The sequence below is a fragment of the Rhopalosiphum maidis genome, chromosome 3 (genome assembly GCF_003676215.2).
Source record: "Rhopalosiphum maidis isolate BTI-1 chromosome 3, ASM367621v3, whole genome shotgun sequence".
NCBI lineage: Eukaryota > Metazoa > Arthropoda > Insecta > Hemiptera > Aphididae > Rhopalosiphum > Rhopalosiphum maidis.
In genome coordinates, this window is record NC_040879.1 from 24,705,621 (window position 1) to 24,726,920 (window position 21,300).

The window sequence follows — 21,300 nt, forward strand, 5'->3', positions numbered from 1 at the left end:
TTATATTTTTATTATTATTATTATATACTTAGACTGTATCAGAGTATATTTTAACATAAAAAGTAGGTGGTATGAGTGCCACCTTGTGGTTAACGAATGTGCACTGTACTCCATACCCCAAGTTCTGGAACACATAATTATCATTATTATTTTTTTTTATAACTTATACCTATAGTAAAAAATCCTTAAAATATGCTCTGGAACGTATTGGTATTTTGATATTTCATGAAATGGCAGATATAAATAGGTAGATGACACCTACATTACGTTAATACCTGACTAATCAGGCGGATCGTTATTAAACGTGTATAGGTATTATAATTTTAACTCAATAAATAAATATTTATCTCTATGCAGGCGAAAATCTCCCCGTTAGTCGTTACAGTGGGCGTTTGTTGTTCGCTTATGTTGATGTGTATAAATCGAAATTGGCGGAGCTCCTTTCATCCGAATAATGTTTCTCATCATAATATATCTGACCCAGCGAAATAAAATATAGGCACTGTTTACAACACACCATAAATGGCTATAAATAAATATATATCTATATATATAAGGATGAATGCATAGTATATGAAGACTTATACTACACAGGCGTATGGTCAGAATACATTTTTTGAAAACTTTGTTTGGTAAAAATAAAGAAATGTTTACACACAATGGGGTAGACTTCAAAAGAAACCGTAAATCATTTACGCCAGCCGTCGTTGTGCATCGCGGAAAGTAAAAACGTTTCACTCGACGCCGAAACATTGATGATTTATGATATTCCCCCACGGTTTCATTATTATTATTATTATTATTATTATTATTATTATTATTGTAATGTGTATCTTCGTCGAGTGCGAAAAAGAAAATAAAGGAAAAATGATATTACAAGGAATAAAACATTTGACGTCGTTGAAATGGTACAGCAGGTATACAAATACAATATTATGTCGTATGTACACCGCGCGCGGCTCTTTTGTACAAGCCCGATGAAAAATACGATTTTTCGTTTTCACTCTTTTCGACTGCCACGAGACACTTTTGAATTCCTTCGGGGCACTCGCAAACACAGCCATTATGTATAAATATATAATATATTACGTCGGGACTTCGGGAGACATTATTAAATATTTTATCACTCTCCGTACAGCCCCATTGGGACGTGTGACAGAATAATACGCATCCTCCCAAACATAATGCACAGATCACGGAACGGATTTTATTGAATTTTTATATTTTTATATTTGTGTAGATATAAATTGCATTTCATATTTTCGTAAATAATTGTATAAATAATACATTTTATATTTATATCACATTTCTCCCATAAAATTGTAAGGTCGTTTTCACATCAGACATTATACACGGACCCGATTGAGCTCTGCAACAACAGATAATTATAAAAATTTTAAAAATATGTCCAATAAGTTATTTGTTTTGAACACGTTTTTTAACAATTTAATCACTGAGCTATAGTGAGTTTAGAGGCATCACTGTCATTTTCTAGGTCAAGAGAACCCACCCGCCAGATTTTCATTTTACCGAACTTATTGGACCGTATTAAAACGACATTTAAAACTAACCTATATAGAAGATAAAATACATTAAATCCAATAGTATTTCCATTACAATATTGTATTCCTTATTAAACGAAGAAAAATTTTTCATTTATATAATTTTTATATTATTAGGAAAACAATGACAAGTTTTTTCGTTATAACTTCGGCAATTATTTTTAAATACCTTATGACCTATATGAAACGAAAAATTCATATCTCATACGAAAATATTTTTAAAAAATCGTTCATAGATATTCATGCTTTTGAAAGGAAATTTTTATTTCATTGTATTTTTTGTGTATTTGTTTGTTTTAAAATACTAAATTAAATTGATAAAATTTATATATGTTCTAAGGTACATGCTTCTATCTTAATAGTTTCATTTCAAGACCAATATATAAAATATCTTATTTTTTTGGTGCCATCATGAAAGGTGTTAATTGATATTTGCTTGACTAACCTGTGCGCGGGAAGGATGTAAATACAAAATATTGCGTTTATGTATGGCGTGTATGATAACGAGAGAATTGAAATACATAACGATTTCTTATGATGTGAAAAGGTACACGGAAAGTGACAAGAATTTTCAAGTATACTCATTTGGACTAATAACTGTAGATAAATTTATAATTTTTTGTAGCTACTGAAGTATAATATATTGTGGTAAATAGATGACAAGACACTATATTTATCTAACATCCGCATTTATTTTGAAAAACGAAATGAATATACCTGCGGTAATAGCTCTAACTTGTTTTGTTTTTGTTGTTGAAATAAATAAAAATCAATATTTTAATTAAGCATAAATAATCTTAAATTACGTAATTATATAGTATTCCTGTATTATCTTTATTGACTCAGTTTTGCTACCTTGTAGTCGTAACGACAACGAACATAATTTAAGTGCATAAATACTATAGTGAGAGAACAACTCACCAAATAGAAAGTGATGTTTGATTTGATTTTTTTCAAACAGTAGCAAATAGAATATTTTAAAACCAAATCCTCTGGAAAAATGTTCGCTTTATATAATATACAGTGGCGTATGTGAAATTCGATGAGGGGAGAAGATATTTTCACAATACGAAATAGTTTTCCCTCCTCGAAACTCATTAACTAACTTTTTCACTTTTTTATAGTAATATTTATATTTTTGATTTTAGGTAGTTGGTGGATTGAAATACTTATTCACTTTACAGTGATGTGTGTTTTATTTTTACGTCTAAAGATAGTGGAGAAAATGCCTTCATTTTTCAAATTGAGGGTGGTTTCTGGTAAAAAATTGTAGAGAGTTTATACTTTAGGCTTTATGGTGTTAAAAGTAAAAAAAAAACTTTTCAAAATAGCTAGGTCCAAAAAAAATACGAATATTTTTTGAAATTTTAATATTATTACTAAATTAAAGAATTGTTTGATATTGCTCTTTAAATAATGTACATCATAAAATATACTTTGTAAATAGCCTTACAGACCGTTTTCGCTCAGAATCGTTTTTTCTCCTATACAATGATTCGTTGTTGAATTCAAACTTGACACATCTATCACAGTAGCCTATTTAATTACCGGCGGTTCACGATTCCGCACGTACCTTATCATTCACAGAATTCCACACAAAACTAATTTGCAACGTTGCCAATTGTATTTTAAAAGTTATTTTAGACATAAAAATGTAATATTATAACATTATTTTGGTTTTTCCCCAAATACTTGCCAAATAGGGACAAATGGACGTAGCTGTTTGGACTTAATATGAATTGGACGTAAAAAATATATATAAAGAAAATAAATAATATTATAATAGATAATCATCAAAATATATTAATCTAACCTAAAAAATATTCAACACTTTAAAATATAATTTTTACGCGGATTCGCTCAAAATATTTCTCTACATTAAAATAAAATGTTAATATTTTTTTAATATTATTATATAAGATAAATACTTAATATTATTAATATAAATAACTATGTTTGACCTTTATACATTTTTTAGATATTTTAAACAATAAATAATTTTTTATATATATTTTATATACAATTTTACGTACTTACTAAAATAAATATAATTAATAGAAATAATTTTTTTTTGATATTATATTTTAATTGTTGGCGTACCATTATAATAAAAATTTGTTTTCGATATATTTTTAATTTTACTATTTTATATAATAAAAAATGTGTTTATTTAAATATTTTTGACTTATTTTCATAAACATAAACGGCTTATTAATTGTAATTACTGATTTATATATACATATATTTTTTTTACGTCCAAACAATGGCCACGTCCTAATTGCTATATGTCTGTTTGTCCCAGATCGAATACTAGCTTACCTGAATAGTCTGCACTCTGCAATACTCTACAGTGTACTACATATGTTTTATCTGGACTCACCAGTGACCTGTTCGATACTCGTTCGTACGTATGTATTACGATCGCATTATTGTGTTTTACGTGTTAATTACAAAAATACAAATTAAAATGAATAATTAATTATAGTATCAGAATAAAAAAAAATATAATGTTTTTGCAAGTTATGGCTATTCTGTAATTATGATGCGTCTCAATAGCGATGCGACGATTTAGGTTAAACAACTCGTCTTGCAGTTCATCTCGCCAATCGGAGACTATCACATTTTTTTTTTAAACTGCAGCGTTCAAAAGCTATACTATATTGACAAAATTACCGTTTTTGACCCACTGTACACGTACACCGAAGTCCAGCACAAGAATTGCCGAATTTAAAAAAAAATATATATAAAGCACCGAGGACGCGGAAATCAAAAATACCGTTACGCAATATCGCAATAATATAATTTATACCTTACCCATATAAATATAAATATAACGTTTATAAGTGTTTTCATATAGTCCGATCAATCATCCGTCAAATGGAAGCCAAACCGTCTACAAAACCGTATTTCCTGCAACGGGGAATTGACGACGATAATATGCGCACGGGGAAATCGAACGTTACTACCGGTGACCGCCGATTTTTATTCCGCGCGTCATATTTTTACTTTTGCGCGCCAATATTGTATCGCATTATTATAATACAATAAATATAATAATATATATATTTATTATAACATTTAACAGATCGATGACGTTTCGACGCGATGATTGACCCGTCTGTCAAGCGACATATACCCATCACCGTATCCGTTACGATGGCTAAACGTGGGTACGTAATACATATTATCCTCGTGGATATGCCGCGCGACTGCAGTTATTATTATAATTCACCGGTCGCAGCAATGTGACATCGGCGGACGGGGAAGTGCTCGTGTCAAAAAGTGACGAATTGGCGACGCGTGCACGCCGCCGTCTCATTGTACGTCGGACTCGGAGGTTTTTTTTGTATTTTTCTTTTTTTTTTCGTCACACACCGTGTAAGTACGTGGCGACCGCTTTTTTCGTCTTATCATTGTTGTCGTTATTGTTTCGTTTTTTTTTTTTTTGCCCTCCGTCAAAAGGTGTCCGGCCGGCGCCGAGGTGTCGATCTATCGGGCGCGTCACTCGATCGGGGGAAATCGACCGTGAAAACTGTATATGATCCGGTGTGTGTGTGTGTGGGGGGGGGGGGTGGAGAACATTCGAATATGACGGGCGCGCTGACGGAAAAAAATAAACGGTCGCGTTTCGGTAGCAAATAACCATACGTATACTGGTCGGTATAATAGGTATACACGGATTAGACATGCGTGTTTGATATACGTACTCGACGACGCGAAAATACATTTCTGTACCGCGGCTAATGTACACTATATAATAGGTACGCTTTGCGGTTGTTGTCAGGCCCACGGCGTCTTCGGTTGATCGAGTGCCATTATTTCTTTATATCGTTCTATGAAATCATACATAATATTGCATAGAAATTCCGCGCACGAGTCTCGTCCACGTTTTCGATTTCTTGCGAGTATTATCGACATTATCGTGCACACACGATGTAAGTGATAATATTATATTCTTCTGCTGAGAGAAAAAGGATAAGCCGGCGCGAAGCGGTTATGGATGAGAGACTGTGAAGAGGACTGTTGAAGAGGATCAGCCTACACGGAAAATACAAAAATAACCAAACAACATAATTATTAAATATCTGTATATGATGGGTACGTATAATATACTATAAAATATGATCAGAATACAATTATTTATATTATTTAAATTTGTAAATCGGTTGACAAATTTTATAATCGTACAATATATCATTATAAATTATAATGTATTATATATATATATATATATGTTTTACAGTTGAGATTAAAATCCAGCAGTGGCGTATTTAGGATTTCTTTAAGGGAGGAGATATAATTAAAATTGTCGATGCCAAACAGCTCAAAATTGTAATAACTACTGATAGTAGATAAATAGAAAAAAACACAACTATAACCATATAAAAATAGCTACAAAAAAATGGGTCAAGGGGGGATATGTATCTTCCTAATTCCCCCCCCTTAAATACGCCACTGCAGTCCAGTGGCGTATTAACGGTTGGTCCGTACCCCTAGAAGCAGATATTATTTTTTCTAAAGATGGGTAAGTCACAGACAAAAATTAACTTGGGTTTAAAGGTTAAAAATTAATATGCGAAAAAAAATACAAACTTAACTCAATTAATCAATTAAAAAGAAGTTAATGCATTTTTTTAATAATAATTACTTCCTGGGACATATATTATAATATAGTGATTGTGCAACTTTCATATTTTTGAAATAATAATAACTAAAAATTCCGGTGTACCGTAACTGCGCACGTATCGTGGCCATTTTATAATAATATATCACTTAAACTCCGCACGCAAAGTTTTTTTTTAACACCCTAACTTCACACATCTGTTTTTGAACACCGTAACTCCACACACAATATAATATATATATATTATATACACATATTAGATATAGGAAATACCGGACACGGCCTAAACAACCTGATCTAATATTTATATCTAATGAAATTCATATGTCACTACACTAGTTCAGTGGTGGATTAATTTTCACGGTGCCCTGAGACACGCTCAGTGTTTACAGCCTCCTTTTTTTTTAAATACTATCCAAGGATTGTAGTTTAAATGGGCTAACATCGAAGAGTGATGGGTTATCGGGATAGCCTCCCCGGGAGTGAAAAATAGTAATGGTTCAATTTTTTTTTTTTTAGTTCATTTTTTGAGAATAAAAATAAAATAACATATCAAATTTGTCACCCCCTACAAGTTGCCGCCCTAGGCTTGAGCCTCACGAGCCTTATGCCTATAGGAACTGTAGTGGTTAATCCTTCACTGCATTAGTTGCTATTTTAAGTTTTATTAACTTGGAGAGGCGATCAGTAATATAATCAAGTCCCATTCGCTTTTTTCTATCACTAATCATCGTTCTAATCGTTGTTTAAGTCGAACAATAATATTGGTATCGAATGTATCGATATGTTCATGTAAATGTCGGTACCGGTAGAGTACGATTGCGCGTAGTGCCGGGATAACAAAGAACACGAATTCGACTATTCAACGGCGTACGATTGCGCATGAAATTGGGTGCGACATTGCGAAATTTTTTATAAAAAATTTAAAATCATGATTATTTTAAATATTTAAATACAGATACAAATACATCATTAAAAACATTTTAACATTAATGAATCTTTATTTTATAATTATTTTAATTATTTAATGGCATCTTCTACTGATGTAGGGTAGGGAATAGAGTTTAATTAATTATAGAAGTTTAGTTAATTGTATTAGCTACTAGACATAGAACTTGTAGCTTTTCGTTTGCAACTATCCCGCAAAACTTGACTATCAATTTTTTGAATTGAATCTACAAACTGGTTATGTTTACTGTATAGACTAGGGGTGCTCAAACTTTTTTTGGTTACGATCTACTAAAAGTATATTTCACTTTTGAAGATCGATTTCTATAGAAAATTGTTTTATTACTAAAAACAAATTCTAACATGGTCGACTTTAAAATTGTTTGGCGCCCCTGGTATGTATACTGTTTTTTACAGGACCTCCATCTGTCATATCCATCAGCCCACGGTCTGAAGTATCGAAATGTGCGCCCATTCACTACTAACCAATCACTTCACCTTTCCGAAATATCGCACCCATTACGTGAATGCGTACCCGATTCCTGCGAAAAATTATTATCAACGGCAATTGTGTATAATTTTGATTTATATGTTTTTTGTTTACATTTCAGTCCGATTTCATTTTTTACTAACAGCACATTTCTTCGTTGGCTGTTTACAACACTTATCTCATTTTTCATATTTAAATAAATAGGTAGGTATGTAATAATTTAATAATTTTAAAGAATAATATTTTAAGCAACTACTTTAAGCAACTTAGGAAATAAATATATATGTTTTAACATTATTAATTATATCAATTGTATAGCACGCGAACTTTTGGTGTTTAAAATATTTTTAGAATGCGTTCGTTTTTTCGATCGTGCGAAGATACGGTACATGCAAAATTATTATACCTGTATTGAAACCAAGATCTAACTTATTATTTTAGATTCTGAGCGGCTCCAATAAAATGAATGTGTTGATTTTACAATGATGTGTGTTTTTCTTTGTATGTCATAGTTATTATTTCGATGCATAAGTTTTGTTTTTTTTTTCTACGATTTGTCGACCATATATTACCTAATTTAAATTGAAAGTGTACCCTCTTTATTCGTTTTAAATAATTTTAAACTATTATTAAAAACGTAAGAACAAATAATAATTTCATTTTAGAAAGAATCGCTAAAAGTCACTGGAAATGCGCTACTAAATCTTCTATGTTAAAAAAAGCACATCTACTATATTATCAAAAGTTTATAATCTATATATACCAAGTTGCATAAAAAATTGATAAACTTAACGGTTTTTTAAAATGTAATGGATCGATTTCCGATCACTAAATCATGTTTAAGAGGCCATTAGCTCATTAATCATTATTGATTCATTGAATGCTTAGTAATTATCACTAGCTATTGTTTATGCAACGTAGCAATAAAATTACAGACGATTTCCAAAAGTATACTAACGGTTTTACAATTGAATATAGTTTGACACTTTGTTCGGAAGATTAAATATCGATTTTTGCACGTTCCTCAAAAACTTATTTAAATTTAGATAATATAAAATATATATATAATGGTATATGACGATATTTTAAATTATTGATTGTTTGACGTGCAAACGCAATTCATAATAATATATAATAAATGCATTATACGTAAGTCACTGCAATGGCGGATCTAGGATTTTTTGTTTTCTTTTTTTGGGGGGGTTGCCTAAAATTTTTCAATTTTTTATATATATCTATCATATAATTGTGTAAACACAAACACAATATTTAGGATTTTATGTTATGCTTTACAATTAATATAATATATATAACTATCAAGGGGGGGATAGAATCTAACCCCTTGAATCCGCCACTGTGAGTCAGTATAAATATAATATATATAAAAAAAAAAAAAAATAATAATAATCATAATATAATAATTCTATAAATAAGTAACAAAAATAAAAAATAATTATAAAAAAAATAATAAAAACATAAGTATTTTCTCACACACACGCACATAAATACACATAAATATAAACGCACTACAATATATTATGTAGATGTATATTGTGTATACGTATATGCGCGTAAGTTGAATCTGTATGTAGGTATCTAATGATTTAATAGTTCAATCTTCTTTTCACGTCTAAATCCGAATCGGTAACACCGCGCTCTTGGTGTCTGTAGGCACGAGGTTTATCCTGATATTCTCTGATACGATCGTTGTATCTCTCGATTTGCTCTTGTAACATCCTGTTCTCGATCTATCGTAACGTAAAAAAAACCCCGTTTAGATCAAATTGTTACCCACAAACAGTTTTTGGGATACCATAGCATAATAATAATAATATAATATATTTATATACATCGAAATATATTATAACGGTTCGTTAGTAGGAATGTAGACAACTTTTCTATAAATTATAGCTTAAAAAATCGCTTTACAAAAATTGATTGAATGTCGGCAATTGACTAAGTGGGCCTAACCGACGCCGATGGCTATTATATGCGTTTAGACGTAATAAGTATCTCTTAGAATATAAATATATAATATATATAAGGTACAAGTACATAAAATCTCGTGAACACGATTATAGATATAGAAAAATGTGTTGCTTATTAAATACATCAAACCTATGTGAATTTAAATTGTTTTAAAACGTCAAACGCAAAACGCTTATAATGGAAAATTGAACACGCGTCGGATATATATTGTTTCCAGGGGGCACGATATTCTCGGAGTGCGTGTAGCAGTAATAATATGCACTCACCATTGCTCGTTCTTCGTCAAACTCCAGACAACCGATGCCGTCCAATTTGTCCAAGTCGATGCGCCCTTTCCACCGGACGCACACTCCATTCATTATGAAATGCGACAGTATGTGAACCTGTGTGGGCAAAGACAAATCGACGGAAATTAGTTACAAGTAAGAGCAGTGCAGTGTGTTAGTTAAAGTCAGAAAAAAAATAACAAAGAAAAAAAACAATTATACCATACAGGTATTATACCAAGCTATAATATAATATACGACCTAATCGTATACATTTGTACACGTGCACAACAAGATGAAAATATTTTTTAGGAAAAAACAATACTCTATTCATAGCTTTAATTTTAATTGCTAATTAATAATTATTGATAACTATGACATATAATCATAGTTCAGTAACTTAAAATTTATAAGTAATGCGTAATATATATATTTTTTTTTGTGACGAAAATTAAAATTTGTTCTGTCAGATTGCAAAAGTTGCTAAATGTCCACCGTATTTCAGATATATATAATTATTATTTGAGAACGCGAAAAAATTTAAAATTCAGCTTTTAAAACATAATTTTGATTTACAAAAATTATAGCTCTATAAATTAACTGCATTCGCTTGTGTAATAATATTTTTAATGTATTCGTTTATTAATTTTAAGTTTAGGTAAATTGAAAAAATATATAAATCGTATTTTACGACTATACTCGTATATATACCTAATATAGTATACAGCAACCGTGACTATGCTAATATTTAAAACATACGAATTAGAATAAAAGTTATAAATGGGGACAGAGACGGCGAGACATGTATAATATATTTCAATTTATAATAACATATTATTATTATCTATGTACATTCCACCACTGTCGTGTTTGAATAATGATTAATATTTTATTTGAAAACCTACCATATATTATATTTATTAGGTAAACAAAACCATTATATTCGATTTAATTATTATCATATTATCAAACGTACAAAGTATGTATATTTTTATCTTTTCTCTATAAACGAAAAAGACCTAACTTTTCGACTCACTCGTATATTTACGTAATAAATATTAAAAACTAATACACGTATAAATTATACAAGTATGTATTATGTCCTGTCATATCTTACACATATATAAATAATATAAATCTATTATAATATCGTATACACTAAAAAAACGATAATAAACAATTAAACATAACTTCCGCGTATAGAGCACGATATTATGCCGTAAATGTATAACCGTTTATCCATCGTATTTAATTTATTATTTCTATAATCAAGGGCTGAGGACATCACATGTATACCACATGTATAGGTTTAGTCATTATAAATTCAGCTAGGCCGTATACGTACAAAACGTATATATGTTGTGTGAGAGAGAAAAAGAGCGAAAGGTAGGGACGAAACGATGAGAAGAAATCGGCGGCGTGTCGGTCAAAACCGAAAGGCAGAGAACACGATAAAAAAAAAAATATTAGTATGGGGTCTTGGCAAAATTGAAGAAAAAAAACAAAGTATACTTATTAGAAGAAACGACGATATTATACTCGCATACTCAAACACGGTCGCCGACAAGACCGTAAACATCGATTTATGTGACCCCCTCAACCACCCACCCACTCGTCCGGCCATTATTATAATAATATTATATACTTATATTCTGGGGAGGAGTAGAAACGGACGGATGGATACGGTGCTGCTAGAAACCAGTACTGAAATCATCGATAAATTTAATCCTCCGAAGACACAAACGGCCTCTTATTATATACAATATATATATACCTCGTCTGCGCGATTGTATTGCTTGAGACAATATTGGAGCCGAAACAAAATGAATTTTTTTTATTATTTTTTTTCTCTTTCCCTCAACACCGTCACATTATAATCTGTTCGGTGTCGTGATTATTACAATAATTTCTAAAAGAATAACGTAACAAACCCCGAAGTGGGTAGGTATATATACTATATATACGTCCCGTGGCGGGTTGTTTTCAAACGTACCTATGTGCGATGCCGCCGCTTCGTTAAACGACGAAATTAATATTAATAATAATAATCCGTCACAATTACACTACATGGGTACCTCCGTCTGAAAATTAATCATCTAATAATACCTGAACCACTGGCAGAACCGTAAAAATCTACGACCTAATTTTACGACATTCACGCCGACCCGCAGCGCTGAGTTTGTATACGATTAATCGTAATCGAGAATAAGGCAAAACATTGTATGGCTAGGCGCCTAGGCATACGATAAATTATTCAGATGGTGATTTTTTAAATACATATTATATTATTCATAGTGATTGTTATAAAATATACAATTTAGATGAATGTAAAGTATCAACTGAGCCAAAAACAGCAATAGAATATCAATAAAGTATTTAAGCCACACAAAAATCTCGCCCATCGAAAAAACAATATTTTATAAAATTGTTTTAAAATTACCACTAAGAATTAGAAAAAGGTTATAACTTATAACTCATAAAAAAATTAATTGTACATATATGTATAGTACTATAGTGTATATTATGTTACGGCTAAAGTCCAAATTAAGCTAATGTACACATTATCCGGTTAATGCGCATATTATCCAATTTCGGATTTTAGGCGTGAATAAAAACTGTTAAGAAATGGATTATGTATACATTACCCGGCTAAAGCAACTTTAGCCATCGTGTTATGGCTAATGTAAAATGTTATTAATAAATTCATAATATATAATATTTTATTTCAATAAAATTAATTAATATAAGTTAACAATTAAATATTAAACTACATTTGATGCAAATTAACTTTATTTCTATTTATTAGATAACATTATTATTATTATTATTTATTTAAACATGGTAAACTTTGATGACATTTAGAATTGCATAAAATCAGTGGCGTCATTTTAATTATTTTTTTAATATTACACATGGCATATATATAGCAGGCCACTTAAGTGCAAGCCACTATAAATTATACAGACCTATTAATTTATAAACATGGGCCAAATTACTACAATATTAGATTTTAAATACGCATATGTATACCCTGCATGTGCGGTCCAAATAACACCATTGCATAAAATGCCAAATGCTTTGCATTTGTATTTATTTGTTTTGCAATTTGATTTATATGCACAACGTTGATAACCCTGATCACCTAACAATAACATATTTTTTGCGATTTCTCATAACAATATTTTTGTATTTGACACCTCGTCTACTGTAATGAATGGCTAAGGACAAATATCAAATTGAGACCTATTGTAATGTTTTTCTGTCGTTCCCTCGTTATTACCTAGTTCGTAGTATTTATTTATATTTATTTTTAGTATTACATTTAGTGCCGTTGAAAATATAATTGTATAATAATATATTTTTTAGTACATTTTTTCTACCCAGTCACTTCATCCATCAATCAATGGCTTATGTACAAAATATCCTGTTAATATACGAAACTATGATTCTAAATGTTAAGTATTTACTTTATCCATCTAGTATGGATTATGTGCGCATTATCCGGATAATGTACACTTTAACCATGTTTCGGACTTAAGCCGTAACATATACATTGTACACCGAACTATCTCTCTCTCTCACACACACATAGTTACGAAAAAAAACAAAAAATTTTATTTATTTTTATTTAATTAATTTTCTAATGATTCTGGTGACTGTGAGCCGCAAAAGAGGCTTAGGTCAACGGGTCTGATGGTGAGATCTTGGGTTCGAACATATAACACACATGTTTATAAGCATGAAGATTATAGCCTATAGGTATATACTAACAGGACATTAAGTGCTGCCCCAACTCATGCGATATATGCAGTTATACGTATATATATACGATCGCTACAAAAAAAAAAGGGATCACGAGCGAGTCCTTTTGTTTACCAACATCCAATTAGACGTGAAAACCGAATACAATCGCGTCGCACAGTAACGCATTGTTTTTACTCTGATCTATTGTGGAAACACGCGTGCCACGTGTTCTCCTCAAGACGTGTGCTTCTCATTAGCGTCGCACGACAAAATCAAACAAAACAAAACAAACGCGCGTACGACGCGTTGACAATAATATAATAATAATAATAATCGCGAAACGTACGTGCCGACGTCATAATACATTATTATTCACCTATATATTATATTATATTATATTCGTACAATGCACGCGGGAACAAATTTTACTTAAAATTAATATGATTTTGTCCGGTGATCATAATACATTTCGTGTATGATTTAATAGCATAATATATAGATAAGATTTAGCGAAAAAAAAATCATATATTGTAATAAGAACGCAGCGTCAGTGTTCGCAGTGCGTCCTTTGTCCCACGTTATACCAGAGCTCGTTAGCGTATGCGCATACAATAAGATTATGTTTATACATCGCACGACGTATATATTAATGTAATCCACGTACAAAATATTTAATGCCATAAAATACGTAGGTACCTATAATAGCAAAGGCGATAAGTTTTTAATTTTCTTTTTCTTTTTTTTTTAGTTAATTGATTTAAATTTTAAAGTTTCGAGAAGCGCAGCAATAACGAAACGCGCGATGTTCGAATTTAATAACAATTGAACGATAGTATTATTTTACCTAGATGTCCATACTCATTAACCGCGGCATCTATTATACCCGTCCATCGAATAACGCTTAAAAGTTAAAACTGTGTGTTCTTACATAAATTTCATAAATCGTGTAAAAATTATTTCGTATTAAAATATTTAAAATTTTAAAAATTTAAACAGTAAATGGCCGTCAGATAATGTATATCGGTCTTTTATATTATAATACATCTACCAACCTGCGGGGGGTGGATTTAGAATTTTGGTGGATCAGGGCAAAAATGATTACGATCCTGTGGATATAATACATTTCTTCATTATTACCTCAATTTTTTTTTTTATTTATTAAGGTATTTGCGCAGACAATTGATATTTTATTGCGTTTAACACACCTAGTCTACGTAATAATGTTCAGGACAATCAATAATGTAATCTAAACCAGTTAACTGCGAGTATTCCAAATTAATCTAAGTAAATTTTTATCGAAAATCCTCTTGTATTTAAACATAATGTAAAAATATATTGTGTTATTATTATTTTTATTATACTTATTAATATATTCATATTCACATTCCATAGTCTATTATAGGTACTGTAAATACGTTTTAAAATCATTCGATTAATACGAATTTATTCACCGCAGAATACTTAGCTAAAATGTAAAGTGTAAAATATGATCCACCACTGTTATGCACCTATAACATATTCTCGCAACCCTTACTACTCGTATACAATATTTTAGTAACAAAAAACCATTATTTCTGAGCGGTAGATCACAATATACACCTGAACGCAGGCGTTTTGATCCCGTATACAAATATACCTATAGGTATGTATAATACTTCATACTTGTTTACTATTATATTTATTTTTCTCGTTAATTCCTTCTTTCTTCTTTCTTTTTTTTTCAGAGGCGATGAAACGGACCCGAGTAAACACACGACATCACAACAGTGGCGTGAATGCGGAGAAATCGATCCCTTATAGACGGAGTATAAACACGTCACGGACACAACCCTTTTTTTTTCTTTTTCGATCATCCACACACAAGTTTCAATAACGATATAAAGTCACGAGAAACCGGATCAACGTCAAATAAACGCGAACAATGAATACGCCACATTTCTGTCCTATTTGTATCATACCATACACTTTGAAAATAATTTCACAGGGATTTATAATATGTATAATACTATGTATATATATATTATTTATTATTATACGAGCCTCGTATACTGCGAATAGCCCCCTCGGCATGCATCCCGTCGCATTCTTAATCAACTCTCAGCTGCCGCGTTTTAAATTTACTGTACATAATATATATATAATATAACAAATACAAATATATGTATATATATATATATAAATGGAACATATTATTATATTGAATATGGAATTTCTTTCTTTACAATTCTATAGGTCGATTTATTGCCAAAGAAAAAAATTTAACAACGTTTATAAAAATCCAATCTGTAGAGCATGTCATACATATTATATTGTATGTGTAGCTGTATATTTACGAATATAATATATATAATATTGTACAGAGGCACTTGAAAATATTATTCCAAAGAGTAATACGGACAATGATTATATTACTTTAAATGTATCCCGGTACACAGATTCATTAATATAATACAATATTAAGTATACCACGGTATAGGTGTAGTGGGCAAATCTTCGTTTGATGCAGTGAAGACACAGTAAAATTGAGAGGGTCTCTCGAAGAATAATCCCTCAAAATCTTCAAAGACCCCAAAATTAAATTTCATTTATATTTAAATTAAAAAATAATAATAAACATAAATTATATTATTATATTATAGGTATATCAATAACAATTAGTCTAAACGATATTATGATGTAATATAGGTATTATAAAATGTCATTAAAAACCATTATTTACCTGAGGTTAAATATTAAATTACTTCAATACGACAGCCACAATGTGACCTTTTTAAATAAGTAATAATAACCACAAGTTCCAATTTTTAAACAACATAAAAATAAATCATAAATCATTGCATCACACAAAAATACATTATCAATTTAACAGTTTAACACCTCGTAATTCATAATTCACAAGAGTATTATCTAATATTATCCGCCCAATGTTTCCAAAGCCACAATAGTACAGTACCTACTTTGAACATTTATCAATACAACTTTTTACAATATTTGCTACCGGTATTTATATTTATTTAAACAATTTTAATGTTTTGAAAAACATAAACATAGAATGTCTATCAAAACTAGAAAAATCTTCGGGAGTCGTTGTTATTTTACGTATATATAATACCTATTACGGTTTCCTAAGATTAAATACTGTAAATCTCGCAGGAAAAAGATCCGTGTATGAACATCTATAATATAACCTCAAGTCCGCGACAATAATAATTATATTTCATAGAAATATGATATATTTGAATTTTAAATGTTTTTATAGTTCATATATAGAGCGTAAATCATTAAAATAAAACGAAAAGTGAAAACTACGTTTATATACAACCAATAAGTTTGTATTTGCAGCGTTTCTCAATCTTGCAAACATTTGACATTACGACCACATTCGAGGAAGCGACCAATTTTAATTGAACACTACCAATTAAAATAGTTTTTAATTGTTACAACTGAAACATCTGAAACTGATTACAAGAACTACAGAAAAAAAAACCATACCTACGTAACCATATCAAGCTTTTAACCGAATATACGCAGTTTATTCGATACATTAAATTCTAATTGTTTTAAACGACAAGACCACGAAAACTTTTTGTATCATGAACACATATATTTTTCGTACATCGAAAATCGACACTCTATTATATAGGTATATAGGTATATTTTTACGATTATAATCAGTGTTGTCATTTGTGAAATGTCGAATACAAGGGTGTATTACATTCTATTCAATATGGACTCGCTATTAAAATTGATAGATGTGTTTTTAACACTAACCATAAACATTTTTGATATTTTTAAACTTTTTAATAATAAAAGTGATAAAAGATTTTTTTATATTTTGATTCATCTCATTAGTTGAATACATTTATTAAATATTATAAATACTTTTAAATTAGTTAAGTATCTTGAATAATTTTTCGGTATTTATTTTAACTTATTGATAATTTTTCATGACAAACCATAACTACTAGTCTATTCTTGAATAAAGCTTTATTTTACAACTATAAGTGTGTTTAGGTATCTAGATTTAATTGTATTACAAAAAAAAAAATAATGATTAATTATAAAACAATTTTGCAATGATTAATAATAATTTTTTTAACTGAAAGTAAGAGCCTATTCATTGAGTGATTTTTATTATGATTTGTTATCTGTAAATTATTAAGCATTCAAGTCTTTTACGCAAAATCCTGAAATGACGCATCCGGGCTTAATAATATTCGTGTACTTTTACTTTAACTCTCGTCTCGTCACCGCATCGATAATATCGCTCCGCCACTACCTATATACAATATTCAATGCACCAAGTTGCAGAAAACCTAACGTGACTAAGTATCAATAGAAATAACACTCGTATAAAACAACTCAATAATATATATTATACATATTATGTCAACATTGGTCGGACGTTTAGCGGGTACTCAGTTCCATAAATTAAAAACTAAAAAATAGGTACGTATCTATGAAGTATGTTAATATATTATTATATTTGAAGATGTCGCACACTATGTGAATGATATAGAACTAACAATCGTTTAATGGTTTATCGTTTATTGTTAATGGTCGTCGATCGTTTGCCGATTTCTAATCGTATAATAGGTACATATTATCGACTATCGTATACTTCGAAAATATTTCGCCCATGGCAGATTGAATACAAAATTGAATTGCCGCACTATGACTGACAATACATCAAATTATAATATTATTATTGTTATTCTAACAACAACTCGTATATAGATACATATTATATTATACGCTTGTGCATTATTATAATATTGTTACATTATATATGCCGACGAGTTTGAATTGATCGACTCGGAGTGCTGACGGTTTGACATCGTAATAATATTATATTATTATGTATTATATAATATACACTCGTGCGCATTGTTTAATGTAGCTGCTGATCGCAGGATGGGGAAGAAATTGAAAACAAAATTCAACTTCCCCGCTGTGACGTATTTACGTGTGCGCGGGTTCGTCTCAATTACCAGACGACTGGCAACGGGTCGCTATTAATAATAATAATAATGATAAAACATTATTTCTCTACTCTTTTGTTAAGTGTCCGATGCGCGGATAATCGGTGGATAACGACGATACGCGACCCGTTATGTATATATGCGCGAGTTATACTACAAGCCCGCCGACGAAGAGCGATAAAAAAATGAAAAAGGGTTTGGACATTGTACTCTATCTCTCACTCAATGTACATGCGCCGCGTCGTACTACACACCCGTTTAAATAATAACAAAAACATAAAACCCTTTCGCTGTAAACTGCCGTAATTAGATTTGTCACGAGTTTTTATCATCACGTGAACGCGTCCGAGTCATAAATCCGTGTTGAACACGCAATCACACGGTCGATTCTATATAATATTATATTGTATCATGTTCCGTCTGTGGACTAATCCGTGAAACGGACGAAACGGTATCTCTCAATCTAAAAAATAAAATCGACGGCGGCGTATGTATTACAAAAAGAGCTACTGCATCCCGCGTTGGCATACACGGTGATTCACTAAGCATGATCACCTCCGTTTATTTATTTAATAACCAATTGATTTAAATTATGAGTTAATTATGATGAATTTTAAACATTAATTAGACCATATTTTGGAATTTTTAAGATTTTTTTTGTACTACTCAAGAATTTGTGTTCTTTGGGTCATAAAATGTTCTGTTTATTAAATGAGAAGCCTCTTTTTTCTGTAAATTAATTAGACAAGAATTTTTTTAGAAAATGTTAAGGCTTAATAGAATTTATTATCGTATATACGATATACATTCATTATTGTAAGTTTATTCAGTAGATGCAATACCTTCTAATAATAGGATATGTTTGTAAGCCGAATAATAATGAATACAAATTTTCTATTTATAATAACCAGGGCAAAGTATTAACTATATTAATCTCTATAAACAATATGTTTAACAACTAACTGATTATAAGAATATCAACTTTATCAAAATCACTGGAATATACGGTTATGTTTATAATATTGTAAATAACAAATGTGTATCACATCATATGTACAAGTAATTCTTTTAAAGGAAATATTAGGTGATTACTAATCACTTATTTTCCCGTAAATTATTAATGTTTTTAGAAATAACTTTTTACGTAAATTTAAGTCATTAAAAAACAATATTTATGAAAATAATTATATTTTTACTATTTTTTAAGGTTTTACCTTTTTTGACAATTTCATATTACATATTTAACTTAATACGTCTCGCGCTTGTCTTCTTGTAATACGCACACACACTACGATGTAATATTCATCATCGGACTTGTGTGGCCGTGCGAGTGTGATACTACATATATAGAACTATAGAAGACGGCATTACAAAATATGGACTCGGGCTGTGTTCGAGGTAATGAGCTAATGCGAAGGTACGTTACGACGTCATTACACCACATATATAATATTATATGGGTATATGGATACATAGTGCAACATACGATACATGCGCATACCGAGTTTGCCGATTCGGAAGTAACGTCCGTAGACAGGGCCACCCAGACTATAACGGCTGTAGCGGTCGGGTAGATACTATATTATAATATTATACTATATTATGCGATACATACGATGATGATGTTACTCGTGACGGTGGTTTTATATTTTTCTCCGTCGTCTCCACGCGCGCGCACACACGCACAATATATTATTATTATTATTTTAATAATATATGTGCCTATGCGCGCGGACGTATTGTTGTAATATATTATAATGGTATGCCCACAAGTATAGCACACACTTATATTATATAGGATGATTTGCAAAGCATGGTTACCTCCTATTCTTCAATAATGCACTTATGAAAAAACGATTTTTGAATTTTCAAATATGCCTAAAGACCGCATTATTTTCAAACTTTATATTACTTAAAGAGTATACTGCAGATACACAAACTTGTGTTTTTTAAACGAGAAACTCTCTTTTCTACCGTAAAGGGAGTATTCGTTCTAGTAGTTTTTGAGTTGACTTTGAAGTGTATAATACAGATAAAAGCATCATTCTGGTATCTGATGGCTTAGAAGATTTGGGGACTACGGTATAATTTAAAAACTTTAATCGTTTATATTATTCTATCAATATTTTTAATTTATAAAAATACTCCAAGTATATTAAATAATTGATTCTATATTACATCTAATTTATAAACCCGTTTTTAAAAACTATTTATATTTTTATATTTTTTATCTTATTAAATTAAATTTGAATAACTATAGTTACTATTTCAGTAACTTTTTGTTTAAATTTTTAATTAGACATGCACATAAAAAGGACACTGCTTAAGTAGTACAAAAAATGCCAATAATTTGAATACATGGTCGTTAAATAAATTTAAAAATTCCGAATTATCAAATGAAAAATAGGGGTTAGCGTGCTTGCAAATGAATCCTTCTGTACATAAATAATATTAGATACCTACGAATAAAAAAAAAAACCTCATATAATACTATACAAAGGTACAAATACCTATACTGTTTTCAGGGATCGGTAGCTAATAGAGGATCACGGCAGGACCGGAGATATGATATGATGTGTATGTATGTGACTCTTCGGTCGTGGTTATGATATTATACGTGTAGCGGCGGTCGGTCGGTCGGGGAGAAATCGGATATGTAAATTCGATCTTCAAAAATCACTGCGGTCGTACGTGT

At 30.4% G+C, this 21,300-nt stretch overlaps 1 protein-coding gene across 1 annotated transcript in view; it reads right to left on the reverse strand.

Moving 5' to 3' along the window:
- Window positions 1–9,090: 9,090 nt before the first annotated feature.
- LOC113557178 (protein big brother-like) overlaps window positions 9,091–21,300 on the reverse strand; it is a 29,129-nt gene continuing 16,919 nt past the window's right edge. Inside the window, exons 4-5 of the mRNA XM_026962533.1 lie at window positions 9,880–9,996; window positions 9,091–9,372 (exon numbers count right to left, since the gene is read on the reverse strand). Coding sequence (XP_026818334.1) covers window positions 9,229–9,372; window positions 9,880–9,996 — 261 coding nt within the window. The 3' untranslated portion in view covers window positions 9,091–9,228. The remainder of the gene's footprint in view (window positions 9,373–9,879; window positions 9,997–21,300) is intronic.